Source organism: Candoia aspera, chromosome 3, assembly GCF_035149785.1.
Source record: "Candoia aspera isolate rCanAsp1 chromosome 3, rCanAsp1.hap2, whole genome shotgun sequence".
NCBI lineage: Eukaryota > Metazoa > Chordata > Lepidosauria > Squamata > Boidae > Candoia > Candoia aspera.
In genome coordinates, this window is record NC_086155.1 from 138,385,205 (window position 1) to 138,403,044 (window position 17,840).

Sequence of the window (17,840 nt, forward strand, 5' to 3'; positions counted from 1 at the left end):
GTTCTTTCAAACTTTTATCCCCTTGATTAATTCTGTTATATATTACAGGGCAGTCAGCACTACACTCTTATTCATTCGCACAGGTGTATTTAACTGAACAGGAGTGAATCAGGTTTCAACAGGATCGATCTATTTACTGGTGCTGAATTTAGGAGTGCAGCATTTAGTAGAAAAGCTATTGTTCATTTATTTCAAAAGGATTTACCTGACCATAATTCCAGCTTCTTGATCTTATATTTTCAGGGTCCCCATAGAAAATAACCCCAAGGTCATTCAGGACATACTCTTCTCTTGCTTTTTCTTCCTCCAGAAACACTGCATCCTCTGCATCAGATTTTTGTTTATAAAAGCAGGTTAATACATTACTTTGCTGAGAGAAGATGTCAGAATTTAATATAGCTGAATAATACGATAAGAAAAGGCAGCCTTTTGTTCATCTATCATAGCAGAGAATATTTTTTCTCCCCACACAATTCTCTGCAACTGGAAATGAACCATGCTCCAAATTAAAAACAAAAAAGAAGAAAGAAGGATCGCAACTCTTAACTGTTTTGAGCAAGAACTGTAAAGCATGATTAAATTGTCACCTCTTATCAAGCATGTTATGATTCTGTGTTGTTAAGCTGAAATGTCTGAGAGCTGTGATGGCATTAGGCACCCACACAGCAGATCAAAGAATTACTCTGAAACTTCTTAATTGTAAGAGTGAGCAATTCTATGCCAAAAGATTTAAAGGCATAACCTGCGTAGGAAGAGCTGCACATTGTGATGGGCATGAACATGGTCCCTTTTCATACAGAATATAGACTTTTAAATAGCCATTTGGCTCATGTGATGACTGAGAGACAAGAAGGAACATTTTATAATAGACAGCTCTTTCTGGTTTAGGCTGGAGATGCTGGAGAATCCCACTTGACCTGCATTTTGAATGAATTGACCCAATTCACATGTCCTAAATTACATCCTTGGATTTTGCAGGGAAGATCTCAGCGCAAAATATGTATACAAAAATATGAATATTAAGGAAAGCCACTAGCTATAAAGGGCTCCATATTAAGTAGATGATTGCTAGAACCTGCCTGATCAGCATTAAGTGTATTATGTACTTAAATGCGGTTGTTGCTATCATGATCATGTACACATTATATATGCCTTACCTGTACACCAGGGATTGAACAATATGTAAGTATCAGTGTCTGGGTTTCTTCTTGTTCTGAGAATGCCAGCTGGAGTCAAGATTGCAACATACATGCGGAATTTTCCCACAATGCAGTTTGCAGCTGGCATAATATTCAGGGCCACAGTAGTGTTGGCCCTGTGGGTGATCTTAGCACCCCATTTCCCACTTTCCAGCTCTTGAACCAAAGGAACACGGATGTAGGTGCCTTTGTTTTGTTGTGGATATCGCCCTGCAGAAATAGGGAAGAGAGGGAATTAACTTTGTGAAAAGCTGCCTGTCATTTTGACTGCCTAGCTAAATTTGGACTCAGAATTACTCAGTGTTATATCTATTGCATTATAGTAAAAATAATTAATGTATCAACAAGTATAATTTAGCTTTCTTGTCGAAGTTTTTGTCTTTAACACTTTTTTATGGTTCAAAACCAAATCTCACCCAGGCAGAATTTTGCATCATTTCCACAGAATATTTTTCTCCAGCCTGGTGTGCTCCAGATATGCTAGGATGACAACTCCCAGAATTCTAAGCCAGTACCTGCTAAGAATTCTATGACTTCTTCCCCAACGTATCTGAAGGACACAAGTTGGGCAAGGCTGCCACAGAATAAGACACTGAGTTTGACTGGTAGTATGAAGAACCATTTTATTTCAACAGAATGCTGATAAAAGAACCCAGGAAATGGAGATCACCAAAATGCAGTCTGCATTTTGGTGACTTAACCCAGGAATGTGATATAGTGAGATGTGCCAAAGACACAACCCAAAAAAGAGGCCAGGTAGGGTTAAAAATGGAATCTAAAAGTTGAATGCAAATTCATTTTTATTAAACCTGAACCTTCTTTTCCGTAATGCTGGGCTTCACTTGTGGTTTAGCAAAATGGCAAACCAGCTCCAGAAATAAAACCAGTTGTTAATTAAATGAAAAGACAAGAAAAAGTGATATTCTGTAGGGGTCAAGCCCCATATAGCTAACCAATTCAGGAAATGAGACCATATCTCTTTACATCTTCAGTGCTAGTCAATCTTGAGAACTGTAAAAGTAAGTTCCCAAGCAAGCTTAGTTCAAACCAATTAAGACGAGTCTCTTGAAGCATTTCCTTCTCACAGTCCCCACATCTGGGCTGACCTGCCTCTTCTCACACCAGCTGAACTTCTCTGCTGCATCCTACAGTCTCTCTCACGTGGGGAGAATGTGATGCAGGGCATACTAAATTTCTCTTTTAAGATTTGCAGATAACCCATTGACTTGGTAATGCCTAGAATAAACATGCTGTACAGAAAGCACCTGTATGTATTGCTCCTGATACGCCCTCTCAGGAGGGACTTCTGCCTTTTTCTCCCACTGCTGCTTGGAACTGCCTCCCATGACTTTGGAGATACCATCTTTTTCATTTCCTTCTAATCACTCCTCAAAACTCCCCTTTTTCAAAGCATCACCCAGAGCTTGGCAATAAATCTTTCTCTAGAAACTCAAATTCACACTCAGGAGCAGTGAAGAGTCATGGACAGGGCTCAGATAGATTGGTTGCTTTTTCTGCAGATATGACAAGCCCTAACGATAAAAATCAACTATTACATAGTCATGCAATCAATCTCATTATTTGTAACAGCCTCAGAATCTAAATTTTATTTATATTTCTCCTATCCTTACATGATAACAGATTTCTTGTTGCTTGTTTTTCAGCATTCAATGCAGAGGGTGCCTTCACTGTGTTTTGATAATGGTCCAGTCTGGCTTGGGCTTTTTGCTTCTAGTTTTGCCACCTTCAGCCTTTATACTGACTGAGCCACCTAGGTTCTAAGCAACACTGCAGCTAAACCTGCTACCTGGTCTAAGCACCTGCAACTCAACTAACCCCTCAGCTCAACTATTATTTTCTCTGCTTAGCCCTATCTCCACTGTTCTCACCTTTCGTCTATTATCTCCTGTTCTCTTCCACTCTGTAAAGCTTTACAGGGATGGAGGCGGAAAGAAAGGTGAATGACAAGCTTCACAAATTGCATTAAGCTACAACATAGTTTTAAGTTGTTATGCTCAGGTCGACTCAGCCTTCCATCCTTCCGAGGTCAGTAAAATGAGGACCCAGCTTGCTGGGGAAGGTGACGACTGGGGAAGGCAATGGCAAACCACCCCACTATAGTCTGCCAAGAAAAAGTCGCGAAAGCGGTGTCCCCCCCAAGGGTCAGACATGACTCCATGCTTGCACAGGGGACATTTCACCTTCATAACAATGTTTTGGCTTTAAATTTATGTAAACCCAGCCACTGTGACTTGTAAACCATGCTTTATGGTTGGATGTGTTGTGTGAAGTCAGCATAGTAGCTTATTCAGCTACTAAAATAAACCATGGGTTAACATGAAATAGAAGCTCAGTTATTAATATACTGGCAGTTCTAAGATCTGAAGAACACCTTGGAACTGCAGATTTAACCAAAGAGACTGTAATTGCATATGACTGGTAAGAATTAAAATAAAAGCATAGTTGGGGAGCGTATTCATGCAGCTATTTTCCCAATCTTTTGATTGCTTTACAGGTAGTCCTCATTTAGCGACTGCCTCAGTTAGCAGCCATTTGCAGTTACAATGGTGATGAAAAAGTAACTTTATGGCTGGTCCTCACATTTATGACTTTTGTAGGTCTGTAAAGCAAAGGAAAGCTGAAGTAAGAACATAAGCAGAGCTGTGGTTTCACTTAGTGACCACTTTGCTTAACAACCAAGTTGCTGGTCCCAATTGTAGTCGCTAAATGAGGACTACCTGTACTTTTTATATTTATATTTAAAAGGGGGTAATATATGGCTAAATCAAACTGAAAGTAAGAGAGAGAGAGAGAGAGAGACTTTGTACAATTAGAGGCTTTTGAGTCAAACTTTTCATTACCTAACCTCGTATATGTTCCAGCCACTATTTGCAATAGTAAATTCTGAATACCCAGCTATTTATACCTTGTCCATATATGCCTTTTCATTGAATTAGCAACCTTTTAGGGCATAGATCTTACGAGCCCATATAAACAACTTGCTAAAAAATACTGGTTGGTTACATGCCTTTTGGCTGACACATCCAGTTTTTAATCTATGATTGTAGTGCAGGAATACCCAACAGATACCTAACAAATGAACTGCAGTCAGACTGGGCTGTAACATAATAACTTGATATCTTAGCATATGTCCAGTGATAAAAAAAACTCCTGAGAGCAAAAATTGCCGCAAGGCAAATCAATTTATGAGTTTCAAAATTTGAAAGGAAAATATATATATATTTAAGTGAGGAGATTGCAGAAGACTTAACCTCTGATCTTTGTACCAGCTGAACATGTGTAAATAAAGAAGTTCTTGTTTCTAATATTCATATTGTGTGAATGGGAGAATAAAGTTCTAACATTAGCAATGAATTGATACAAGAGTATTGTGAATGGATTTGGTAACATAGTCCTTCCCCATTTCAAAGATGGCTATACTGAATGCCAAGGAAACTCTTGCAAGGGGCCTCAATCATTTTGGGCCAAGGGAACTGACATTCTCCCAAAATAACTACAATGAAGGGAAACACCAGTTACAGAAAACCTGTTTACAAGAAGGCAAACTAAGATGCTCCCTGACATCTCTTCTATCTCCCAACACGAAAGAAGCTCTCTGCCTTATCTTTTTGCTAGCCAGATACATACATGTCCATCACACAGCAAAGAATTAGTAAGCCAAAGAAATTAAGTATAAGGAACAAGGGGAATATGCATAATTCTAGTATGTACTAATACCATTCACTATACCTCTCCATAATCTTTCTGTTCTTGCAAATTATCCATGCGACCATTGCATTCATACATTTCTACTCAGCTTCTCAGCCAACAACACATCACTATCTGCATACAAATGTTCATATCCATTCACATCTCCAACTAACGCACCTCTAACATTACCACAAGCATTCCTTAAACACTGATCCATTTAAGCAACCAAGGGGACATTATACATCCTTGTCTTACTCTCTGACAGTTTTAAGTCATTTGCTAAGCTTTCTCTTTATTCTCATGCATGCTTCACTTTCAACATATACCACTCATATCATATTCAGCAACCAATCTTTAACTCAATATTTGTGCAAAAACTCCATAATTCAAACGTATTCTCTAAATCAGCAAATGTACAATATTCCTTTTCTCAAAAATATGTTTTTCTCAATGAAAGCTGAAGAACAAACATCTATTCTGCACAACCTCTGATCAGCATAAAGCCACAATGCACTTCCCAGATGCTGCTTAGTGTCATGTCTTGTACTCGTTGGATAAAAATTCTGCCAATGCTTTCCCCAGCACACCTAACAAATTAATCTCCCTGTAGTTCTTCCATTCACTCTTGCTACCTTTCCCTTTGTCTAAGAGAACAATAACAGTATTCTTCCAGTCGTCAGACACTGGTGCAGTTTCCACACACATATTAAACATGTTGCACAGCTACTCCATAAGCAAATCATGTCCATTTTTCAGGGTGGTTAAATATGGGCTGCAGCTGCCCCCATTTTTATTTCCATGTGAGTTCTAGAGCTCTCTTGAAAATAAAGGTGTTTGAGGCTGTTCCTTAGATTCCCAGCATTCCTCCCCCACCTCTGCTTTCTATTAAAAGAATATAAAAATAAAAGAATATTTAAAAAGTGAAAAATAAAATAAAAAATAAAATCAGATTGGGCCTGAAGCCTTGGAGTCTTCAAAAGGCTGTCTATGTGTTTCTGTTTTGTTTTAATTTTTATCCCACCTATTATACAGAAAAGATCAAGCTATGGTATACCCTGTCCTGTCTCAGCCCACAGAAATCACAGACACACAGTTAAGTCTTATATCTTTACTAAAAGGGTTTTCAAGCAGAACTCTAATGGCAAAAAGGCTTGAACAAACAATCATGGTCCCTCACACCCAAAATACCCAGCCCACAAAAACTCAACCAGCTTAAATTAGAGGCAAGAGAGAGTTCAATTCGTAAACAAGGTACTAGAGGGTCAAACAAATGTGGCATGAGGGTCCAGGATCCATACTTGAGAAGGCAGGTTAAGAATTTGAGGAACATGATGGTGAGGTAAACAGAAAGTTGTTGCCAATGGATCTGTGAGATGCAAGACTCCCTTTACACACGTAAAGGGTGGCATGACCCAGATTTATTCCTTTGGTGAGGCAGGGTTCCTTCTGATCAATAGTCTTGCTGAGTACCTTTGTTCAGCTCTCCTCTCTTCCTATTTCAGAAGGATTTTTAACAAACCTACTTAGTTTTTAAATGGTTGTGCATGTTGTATTGCTATATATTCTTATCATTCACTTGCATCATGTATTATATCATTTATTGATTACTTCAATAGTTGAAATCCACATATTTTAAATTTGCTGAGATTGAAAAACACTGGTCTAGAATTATTCATTCTGGAAAATATGCCTGTGAGGTTTCTTTAACCCACCCGGCAAATTAAACATTAAAATTAAATAAACCCAAATTGCATATCGAATTTCACGTATGCACCACATTGACTGACTGCTTCCAGAAGGAGCAAGCAGTCTTTATTTGCTCTCCTCCCGGAATCCTCTGCTACTTCTGCTGTTTCTAAATGTGGAATTCTTACCTCCAAAGACCACCACCACCAGCAGCAAAATAAACAGCCCAACCAGGATTATCACTTATGAATCCATCAGCTGGTAAGGAAAGGCTCCTTGCTCCCCGCTGAAATGAAGTCTTCTCCCCAAAAGCTAGCCAGTTGAGGCAAAGACAGCCATCAGTTCACAGAGTTTATTGCCTCTTAGAATCAAGCTATTCTGTATCTCCGGCTAAGAAGGCATCCATTGCAAGCTTATGCTGTTACGTTCCAGTCTCCAAGATAGCAAAAACAAAGCAAAATTAATCTGAGAATTTGGGAGGGTGCAGCTTGTCACTTTTGCAATTGCTTTTAAAGAACAAGTGGCTTCTGAGGAGGTGGTAAAAAAAGTCAAGATGGCATTGGCAACCATGCTGTCAAAGCCCTGCCTCTTTGTGTGTGACGCTGATGCATGTACAAAAGGGGAAGTGTTTGGGTTGCACGGTCATAATTGCTATCTTGATTTTTTTGACTCCCTGTGGGTGCCTCTGCCCAATCCTCTGCCTGATCTAAGAAAATCAGCATGCACTATCTGCCAGGGACGGCTCTGTTCCTTCTCATCAAAGTTTCCATTGAGGCAGAGGCCATGATCCCTCTAGGGAGCTGGCTCCACTGTAGTTCTTTCCTCACCATTGGTTGTCCTAATATTCACCCAAAATCTTTTGCTTCTCCAAAACTTCTTTAATCAAATGAAATATTCTTGGTTTCCTCCAGTCAAAAATAAGTAACACTTTTTTTTTTTGGTCTCTTTGTTTTCTGTTGAGGACCAGAAAGACCCTGCACGTCAGTAGTTAGTGGAGCTTAAAGACGCAGCAGACATGGCTAGAGCCAAGAATGGGCAAGGTCACTCTTTTGTTCTCCTGACCTCACCTCGCCTCTTTTCTTTTCTCTTTCCCGCACATGGCACTGTCTCTCACCTCTTTCTTAAGCCAAAGTCTATAACAGATTGCTCTTGCCAGAAGTCTGAATTACTAGCTTCCAGAAGGCCTTTAAATTAAGCCAGAGGCTACAGATTGCTAATCCCTATCTTTCCTGACAGGACTCACTTTTTATATCCTTAAAAGTGTTTATGACCCTCATTCTATTGTGTTTGTATCCTTCTCATACAAACTAGGTGCTTCTGTGTCCTTCGCTTCTAGCTACTCACACAAACGCGTACTATCTTTCTAACCAAGCTTGAAAGAAAATGTTTAATTTTTTTTCATTTCCTAGAACAGAGAGAAGTGTGATGCTTTGAAGAAAACTAGAATTGATATGACAAAGCCATCAATGTCTGAGCACTGCTTGCCCCTACACACACACACATGCATACACACGCACTTTTGTGCCACTAGTCATAGTAGTTTTTTGCATTTCTGCATAATCATCCAGATGATGCTAAGCAGAGCAGGCATCTTACCCCTAAGCAACAGCATCTTAACAACACTGATGTCAGTCTTCACTGTAATAAGCCTTGGTGTTATGTGCCCACCACCACCACAAGGATGGAAAATTACTCCACACAAACAGCAGAGGGAGCACGAAGACGCAGAACAGTAGCTGTTGGCTGAATTCTTACATCAGCAGTATTGTGTTCTCCCCTTTGGCAAATATTTGCTCTCATCTTTAAAGTAGTATTTTGAATGCAGGTGTTCTCCACCATAAAAATTAGATTTAAAATATAACCAGATTATGTTTTCAATTATTTGGTGCAGCTGCACCTAAACAGTCTTACATGCATGTTTCTTCTTCGGGGAAATGTTTACACATGATGACATTCTAGTGTTTTTTGTCTCTTTCCCCTTCACTATCTGATTTATTTATTTTCCTGTGATAGACTTTTTTCATAGCTAGCATTAAAACAACAGACTTCCAAGCATGTCCAAGAAATATAATAAATGCGACAGAATGATGAATAACTACAGTAACCTTGTGAGAGAGTGTATTACAAGGTGATGTGGTACAATCTTGAGTTCCTTTGGAGAAATCTTTTGAACAGCTGTAAAGAAAGAACTAGTAAGAAAACACCCGGTTTAAAATCACATTTTGGCAGTAAATAAAACTGGAGAAATAAATATTTACATATAAAGTGCCTGGTGGGTCTATACCTGGATGCAAATATAGATGAAAATAGATCTATGATCACGATCCCCCAGAGTGGAAAAAAAAGAAAATCCATTTCATGTTTTCAGTGGATGTTAATTGCTTCCAAGCAATTATTATGGTATCTAATGTGACCTTAACCCCAAACAAGCTCAGATCAATGGTTAAAACATCAAGTGTATCCCTGCACTGTCTCCAGATCCAGTTAAATCTGAAAGCCTCCATCCTGCTACTGATGCTGTCCTAATCTCAGACCTTTCACTATCCACATCTCAGACCTTTCACTATCCACAACTTGAACTGTTTTCTTCCTTCCCTTTGACGTTGCATCTTTTACATTGCATGCTTGTATAGTCAAGGACAATCTTGTTACTGATTTTAGTTAGCTGTTTGACAAGCAGTTTTGGCTGAATATGGGTTAAAAATGCTTCAGACAAAAAAATAAACTTCTTGTTCTTCCTGCTATTTAAGAGCATCATCTTATTTCACTCTCTTACCATAAATGTTATTCACTGAATATGTTGTGATTTCTACAAACAATAATTAAAAGGAACAGGAATGCTATCTTCTTCCTATTCACAAGCACACCCATAAAAAAGCAATTAACCTGAGCTTTCCACCACTTGCATATTCATCAGAAAATGTACTATACAGACAATGAAAGCAGCCAGCTTAGGATAACCATAGAACAGAGGGGTTTGCAAAGTTTTACTACGTTCATATTTTGCACGCTTAGATGTAACTTTAAAATGTACACTTAAATGTGTTAATGCATGAAGCTGCACTATACCTTAAATTCTCTGAGATATTTACTGAAGGACTGATTAAAGGAGGAGACAAAAGAAATGATGCTTCAAACACTATGATTTTTCAGAAAAATTAGCCACATCAGCACAATTCCAAATAAAATGGTGTTATTTCTCTCATATGGCTTTCAACCCCAAGGGTCAGATAGATTTCACTCCCTTTTCCCCAGGACTTAATACATTCTTTCAGGAATTATTCTGTAAGCTGATTTGCACCATAAGATGATTTGCATATGGAATAGGTCTCCTAGGACCATATTATATCAGGTACGATATCCTTACCAATGAATCCCTAAGCAGAAGGAAGGTTTAGACTCAGAATTATTTGTGACTGCTAATTTAGAAAAAGTTTGGGTAAGGACAATGCTCTAAAAATACTGGTTTATTGCCCAGAAAATGAATTTATGTTAAGGAATAAATGTTTCCTTGAAAACATGGTATCATTCTAAGCAAATGCAAAATATTAATTAATTAAAATATTCAAAATATTTAATTTATTCTATGTGGCCCGTAAGTTTTAAATAAATTAGCTATAGCTATAGATCGGAAAATGGATACAACTTTAAAGTAAATCTCTTCTGACCTGTGTCTTGTGCCATAGTATCATCCAGCAACTGTGTTAAAAGGGAATAAGGCTTTATGTCAGAAATGGTTGATAGTCATAGAAAAGAAGGGATAAGGTTGTCAAGGGCATTCTCTATATATGTTTACATAAAAGGATTATTTTCTTAAAAAAATAATTTTGGATGTACTTTAAAATCCTATGGGGTCCTCAACAGGTATGGAATAAAACTTTATATTTGGTGCGAGAGTTGTCTCAATCTTCCACATACTGGTCCAACAGTGGATATATCACATAGTTCAGACAAAAACATCCTCTTCCTCTTTTGTCTTTTTTTAATAGTCAAAACAAAATATACTCAAAGTCCCAGTTTTCTCACTTTCCCTCCTCCTTCAAATGCCTTTCAGCTCTTCCGTCTCTTTGTTGTTTGACTGTTTCAAAGTTCGTGCCAATAAAAGTGAGCATATTTTAGGGTCCAAATTGATCTAATTAAACTTTGGTTTGAAAACACAGTTCTAATTTTTATAGTTTGAAAGGATGATTTATACCATATTCTATTCCACCTTCATAAAAGTTGACTCAGTTTGTCTTCAGCACATCTTGCTCCTTAAAAAAAAACAACACTTTCCCATCATGCCAGTCATAATAAAGTGTATCTTGCAGCTAATTATTCAAATGGAAAAGTCTGTCAAATAAGTATTTGTATTTTTCCCCATCACAAAACTGTAAAGATTTATTCATTTAAAGGAAGTTACCATAATTCTGGTAAATTGTTCCCCTTCTCTAACAGAAATCCTTTGAAGGAAAAATTATTTATTACTGTTAAGCCATCTTTCCTAAAATGAATGAAACACACATACACACAGAAGTCTTACATGCCAGCTGCTAAGCTAGGAAAAACAAATATGTCGACTTAATGCACAATTGTGTCATGCTTTCTAATATAGTTAGGCAGAACTGAGCAGGGAAGCAAGCGTCCACACTCGCAGACTGGGTACAACTAAGCTGTACGTTTATAGCACGGTGCTTGCCGCTGCAATATTGAATCATCATTAATTATTACCTTCATTTATTACCCACCTTTCAGCATGTATCTGACATACACATAAACACAGGGCTGCAACTAGGGGGGCCAACCGGGGCATGTGCCCCAGGCGCTGTGCTGGTGGGGCGCCAAAATGAGCGCTGGGGGGGCGCCAAAATGGGCACGGAATCCATGTTTGCCCCAGGTGACACAGACCCTAGTTGCGGCCCTGCATAAACAGAGAAATTAAAACAGCATTATACAAGCCTCACAATCCCCATTCAAGAGTGCTATAATGATGTTGATGTCATCCAAGTAGCTCCAAACTTTTCAACTGCAAAAAACGGAATTCACCTGCTTCAACAGATATAGCCAAACAAGAATATTGTTTAGGTACATCCAAGTCTGAACACAGGGGGGAGGGTAAGCATTTGGAACCACTCTTATGTTTCATGCATACAGTAACTCCTGGAGTGTGGCAATGGCAGATAAAGCAGACGTCCTGATCTAAGATGCTATGAGTGGAGCCAACCGTTGTACATTTATTTTTGTGATTAAAAACATCCCCTTCCCAATGCAGGGTGGCCTTATTCCAAGAGCAGCACTTGGCATGTTATGCAGGTAGTAAAAGAGCAGGGGAGGTTTGGGAGTGGATGTCTTGTCATCTCAGAGCATCTAATAAAAATTGGCAGACATAACATGTTTATATAATTTGCATTCCAATTCCCTGAAGACTAAACTCACTGTTTTCTCTCTGTGCCTCCTAGCAAGCTTTATTAGAACTGGAATAAGCTTTTAGAATTTTACTTGGTTTCTAAAACCAGTTAGCCTTTTCCCTTAAAAATGACTTAATTTTCCATATTTTCTTCATTGGCATATTTTAAAAGAAAATACTTATACATATGGTGGTGGGAAAGAGTTAACCAACTTTTTATAGATTAGACCACAGCAAGTAGGAAAAGGGGAAGACAAGAGATAATAAATGCAACTGTGCCCTTAATTTAGCTGGTATTTGGACTAGGAATTTGAGATTATTTAAAAATCAGTGCTAAAGTTTTAGAAAGTGGCCTGTTGTGGCTTTGACTGCTCAATGCCTTTTTTTTTTTTTTGCAAGTCTATCTTACAACAGTTACAGGAAATCCCCAGAGAAGCTGACAGATTGATGCTTTTTGTTGTTGTTGTTCAGCTCTGTGTATTTATTAAGAGCAGACTGAATATTTAGACAAGAGAGAAAAACAGTAACCATCAGTCTAGTATCAGTTCAGGAGTCCATAGATTAAGTAGAACATAGAAGCCAAGAAAAGATTGTACTGAACCAAAAAAAGTCCTTTTATGGATGCTTCAATGTGTATCGGCTGATTAGCTTTAGAACAAGTGTTTAGGGGCCAGACCTATATAAATGGGTTTTACAAAGCCGTTTTGGCAAAGGTCAAATGGCTACAAAGATTTATACCATAGAAATGGAGCATGAATGCAATGAAGCAGTATATCAACAGATTCATTGTTCTCCCTAAAAGGATACTAGCAATAGTGACACCAAGGTCCTCATTAGCACTTGTAATAATCTACTTGTTTTTTTTAAATAGGCCATTATTGGAAGAAATCAACATTTCAGCAAGGATATAAAATTGCCACAACAGTTCCCTACTACAGCTATACACAGAGTGAGGGGCTTTTTATTGCTAAAGTGGATTCAACTGTTGTGCCCCTATAACTATAGAGGGCAGATTTTGCAACAGTCCCTTCCACCCTTGCTGTCTGAAAATAATTTAGTATAAAATGCAGCCTTTCTTGCTTTGGGAATGGGCAGCCAATTTTAACATATCAAACCAATTCTGAACAGAAGCAGGTGTAAGAGCTTCCAGTACATTATTCTGGGTTCAATTAAAAAAAAAAAAAAGCTGAGTTGCATTTAGTGAATCTGACCCAGCCTCACATTCAACTATATGTTTCTGGCCTATTTTAAAATCAAGAGATATTTCTGAATATATTAACGTTTTATTTGCAGATAAAAGTCCTAAAATTACAGTGGCAACAGCCAAATTTTGAATGATGGCTGTAAAATCAAGGTCTTTATTAACACATCAGTAAGTCTGGGTTTTAAATGTTTTATGTAATATTTAACCATTTATTTTATTTGTTTAGATAAAGTGCCAAATTTTAGATTTGTACTTTTCTATTTGGGGTCTTTTGGCTGTAAATAAAACTACTATATATACATTCAACTATAGAAGCCCTACTGACATGTCAACTAGGAAAAGCCATGGGAGACAAGAGGCCTTTTCAGTGATGGACACTTAACTGACTGGCTTTTTTTTTTTTAATCTGCCTGCTCTGAACTTGCCTTTAATTGAAACTGATTGGTTAACTAATACCAAAATGTGCTTGAAGAACTGCTGTGGTTCCTGCTATTTTATTGGCTTGGTTCTGTTTCTCTTGCTCAGAAAGTGATTTGACTTGGCAAGATGTGACGGTGACACTGTTCACTTGTATGAAGCACTGTGTGTCCCTTTGAAGCCTTGTCTGGCAGCCTTCAGTAGCTGGAAGAGGCTTCTCTGCATAAGCAACATGAAGAAAGCATTACTACATGGAGCAATTTTGAAGTGACTTGCTTAAAGCACCGAAGCAAAACATCCCTTCAGTGTTTGCACAGGATTTTTAGTAATAACTCAGTGCCTTAGTGAAGAAAAAGTATTACTGAGGCAACCACAGGATCTGATGCTTTTGTAAAAATGTTTGACTTTCATCTTTTCTGATTCGGTCACTTTTTTTAAGTATTTGGAGTCTTGGGGCATTATTTTATGTTGACATTGTTAGCTGCCCATCTAGGAATGGATGGCATAAAAGCACAATAAATAACTATATAAATGCAGTGCTGGGCCATAAGCTCCACCCCTTTCATCCATGGCATGACATCACAATGTATGTACAAAAGGGGTGGAGCTTGTACCATGACAGTGCTTTTGTCATTTGCCTCTTCTTGACTTCCCTTGTGGATGTCTCTGGAGAGAAAATATTTATTTATTTATTTATTTATTTATTTATTTCAGATTGAAGATAGGGAGGTGAAGTCTACTCAGGGTACAAACACATTACCATAGAGGAGGAGACACTATGTTGTAGAACTTGCCCAACTCTTGAGATATTTACTTGAGCAAGCCACAGAGAACCCTTATTTAGAAAACTCTAAAAAACCCTGTGGGAGTTGCTCTCTCAAGGGTATAAGATTCAAGAATCCTCTTTAGTTTTTCTCCTGCACATTATGTTCATATCAGGGGAATAGCAGTACTCCCCTTCTCTCTTCTTCTTCTCCACTGTTCATACTTACTACCCACATAAAATTAGTCCTGCTGAATCAGGGCAAGGCCCATTTTACACCAAAATTTTGTTTCTTGCTATGGCAAGGAAGGTGCTAGGAAGATGTTGTTGTTCCTCCCTTGCAACTGGGAAGGCATGCTCCACAGAAACCAGAGGTAGCGCTGAGTTTCAATAGTAATAGCTCTTGGTTGTCTTGTCCTCCAAAAGTATATCCAATTCTTTTCAAAGTCCTCCAAATTAGTGGCATTACTATGAATTCCACTTGTTAATTGTGTGAAGTAGTGCTTTATTCTGCCTGTTCTTAAATCTCCTTTCAGACAACCAGCAGATGACCCAATATCCTAGCATTCTTGGAGAAGGAGGAAAAAATCCCCTTGCTCCATGATGTGCATGATTTTATATGTCTCAATTGTATCTCCCCATCTTTCTAAGCTAAAGTCCCAAATTATATAGACTCTTTTCATAAGGAAGTTGTTCAACCATCCTGATCGTTTTGGTTGTCCTCTTCTGTGTTTTTTCCAGTTCTATTATAATATCTTTTGAATATGGCAACCAGAATTGCAGGCAGTATTGCACAGGTTTGTACAGGTAGGTCACGATTAATGTGAGTTTGAATAGTGCAAAATTCGATTTAGTGTGATTTATAAATTGATAACAGGTCGCATTTAATGCAATCCAAAATTCAGTTAGTGTGAGGCTAGCGTGCACACGGTTGAGGCTAGTGCGTGCGCTGTTGCCATTGGGGTTTTAGATGCTAATCATCACTTATGCAAAATTTGATTATTAGTCACATTTAAAATGGAGAAAAGGAAGCTCAGAAAAGAAGAGGCTGATTCTGAAGAACTACAGCAGAATACAGGAGATAGCAGGTACGCTTCAGATATGGGTTTATCCTCTTTTACTGTTATACAGTATTTCATTAATGAACATATAAAAATACGTTTAACAAATTTTAATTGGCTATTTACATCAAGCTGGAACCAATTACCCTATTTTCCATAGAAATATCATTTTGAATAGTGCGAATTCAAATAATGTGACCATTTTGCGGGATTCATTAACTGAGCTAATTGAGACCTACCTGTATAATGGCATTGCACTGTTGGCAATTTTATTTTCAACCTCTTTTCTAACCATCCCTCATAAAACACCAGAAGATGGTCTAGCCTGTTCTTGGCATGTGGACTCCCTGTGGATTAGCATCCTGATCCCACAGAATTTTAACTGGAATGACTTCTTTCAGAGATTTCCCTTCTTTTCATCATGTGAATAGTACAGGATGTGACTGGCAGAGGATAGAACAAGAACAGTGCCAGTGATGGTCACCTCATTCATCCCCTCCTACATGAGGGAAGGGCTACAGAGTGCTTCAGCTTTTGCTGAAATATTTGAGGCTGGTGGGGGAGAGGAAGGTTATTCAGCTATTCCTGATAAGATTTACACTGTACATTTTACAATCACAGAAGAAACAGTGGAAATGAGCTTAGCCTTCAGTCTCTACAGCACATAAAAGGACTGACACCAGACCCCAAGGACAGGGAACAATATATAATAGGTACTGTATATATTAATCCTTAGCTGGCTCATACTGCCATGTCTAGCTATAATACAGTCCAAACAAGTTGGAACACAACAACTCTAAAGAAAGGGAACTAGAAGAAATTAACACCAATCCTCTCATCTTCCAAGAATCGCAAAAGGATTGAAAGCAACTAAATTCCTAATTGGTACAGATCCTGAGGATATATTTGCATGCACTGAGTAGATTTCAGGATTCTTTGCTTTCTCCTATCTCTGCTCATGGGCTTTGTTTTTTTTTATAGGAAAAATGGATAGTCTTTAAGACTGCAGAACCTGGATTTGCTCTGCAGCTGACCAATAGGGCAGCACAAAAATCAGCATTCTGCTAATGTCTCTTCCCCAACCCTGTCCTTGCCTCACCTCATCTGGATGTGGGTGAGAGTTCTAAAGTATCCTTTCCCCCTATTTAGGAACCCTAATGTTAGGACACCATAACTAGCAGCCACAGGGAACAAGGAGGGTCAAGGAACTAGAAAGGAGGTTATGTAGGAGATTTTACAAACGAATAAATGGTGCTCCCATATCTTTAATTTCAAAATTATATTTTTTTAGTCCCATACTTAGGTGGAATAAATTGGCTCAGCTGATGTCAAAGACTCACAAGGGTGTGGTACCAATCCAGGACTGGTGCCAACACTTTGTGTGGAAATGCCCTGACATGGCCACCAAGAGGATAATCAATTGTGCAAAATAAGCCATTATAAACACATTTAATTGTTTTATATATTGGCTAGAATTCAAAGCATTTTTTCAGGCACAGAGAACCAGCCAAAGCTTTGTGCAGTTCACATTCCTATCCATATGTCTTTAATTCTTGAGTGCTATTTGGGATGCTTCAGCTATGTGTGTAGAGTGTACACATGCACAAATATTTGTGCCTTTAAGAAGTGCACAGCACAACCCTGAACATAAAGGCTGACAATCAACAAAGAATTAATGTGGTTATAATCATACTTCACCCTGTAATCCAACTTCACCTTTTACCTGAGGGTATGTAGATTTTACACACACACACACACACACACACTTTTCTTTTTATGGTTATATTCTCCTACTGGCCAAGATAGTCTTTAATTCCTGATATCTGTCCTGCCTTTATTTTTATGTTTATCTAATTAAAATGTCATTTAATTCAGTTGTCATAATTATGCTGTCCAGGATTTTACAGACCTGAGACTCTCCCAAATCTGTAAAAGCTTAATATCCAAGGGAACTGATGAAGGAGGCGATAATAAATACATTCTGACCCTTGTGTACATGTCAGTTCCCCCACCCTCAAGTACAGAAGACCAGCTGCAGTGCTTACTCCCTCCCTTCTACCATCCCTCAATTAACAACTGAGTAAGCTGCTCCAAGCTGTACAATGTGGTAGCCTCCCACTGCAAAACACTATCCTCTCCTGCAAGAAGAAGCAGAGGTGTTATAGCAGGTGCACAAGCTGAGCACCAGGACCCAGCAAGATACCCCCCATGAAGAAGCCCAGGAAGGGCTGAAAATTGTAAGTATCAGTTTACATGAACCAGACCTACCTGGCTATGTAGCAGCCCTGAGTTTGCAGAACCAGGATATACAATACCAATCCCTTTTTATTTATTATTTCACTTGAATAGGTGATCTGAAAAATATATGAGCAGAAACTACCAGCTGTGTATTTCTACTCCCCAGTCCTAGAAT

At 38.4% G+C, this 17,840-nt stretch overlaps 2 protein-coding genes across 2 annotated transcripts in view; one reads left to right on the forward strand and one right to left on the reverse strand.

Annotated features, from left to right (window-relative positions):
* PPP1R3G (protein phosphatase 1 regulatory subunit 3G) overlaps nucleotides 1-17,840 on the forward strand; it is a 1,059,979-nt gene that overhangs the window by 598,952 nt on the left and 443,187 nt on the right. The gene's annotated exons all lie outside the window — the stretch shown is intronic.
* F13A1 (coagulation factor XIII A chain) overlaps nucleotides 1-17,840 on the reverse strand; it is a 127,757-nt gene that overhangs the window by 65,316 nt on the left and 44,601 nt on the right. Inside the window, exons 4-5 of the mRNA XM_063298855.1 lie at nucleotides 1,158-1,409; nucleotides 206-324 (exon numbers count right to left, since the gene is read on the reverse strand). Of these exons, the coding sequence (XP_063154925.1) occupies nucleotides 206-324; nucleotides 1,158-1,409 (371 nt within the window). The remainder of the gene's footprint in view (nucleotides 1-205; nucleotides 325-1,157; nucleotides 1,410-17,840) is intronic.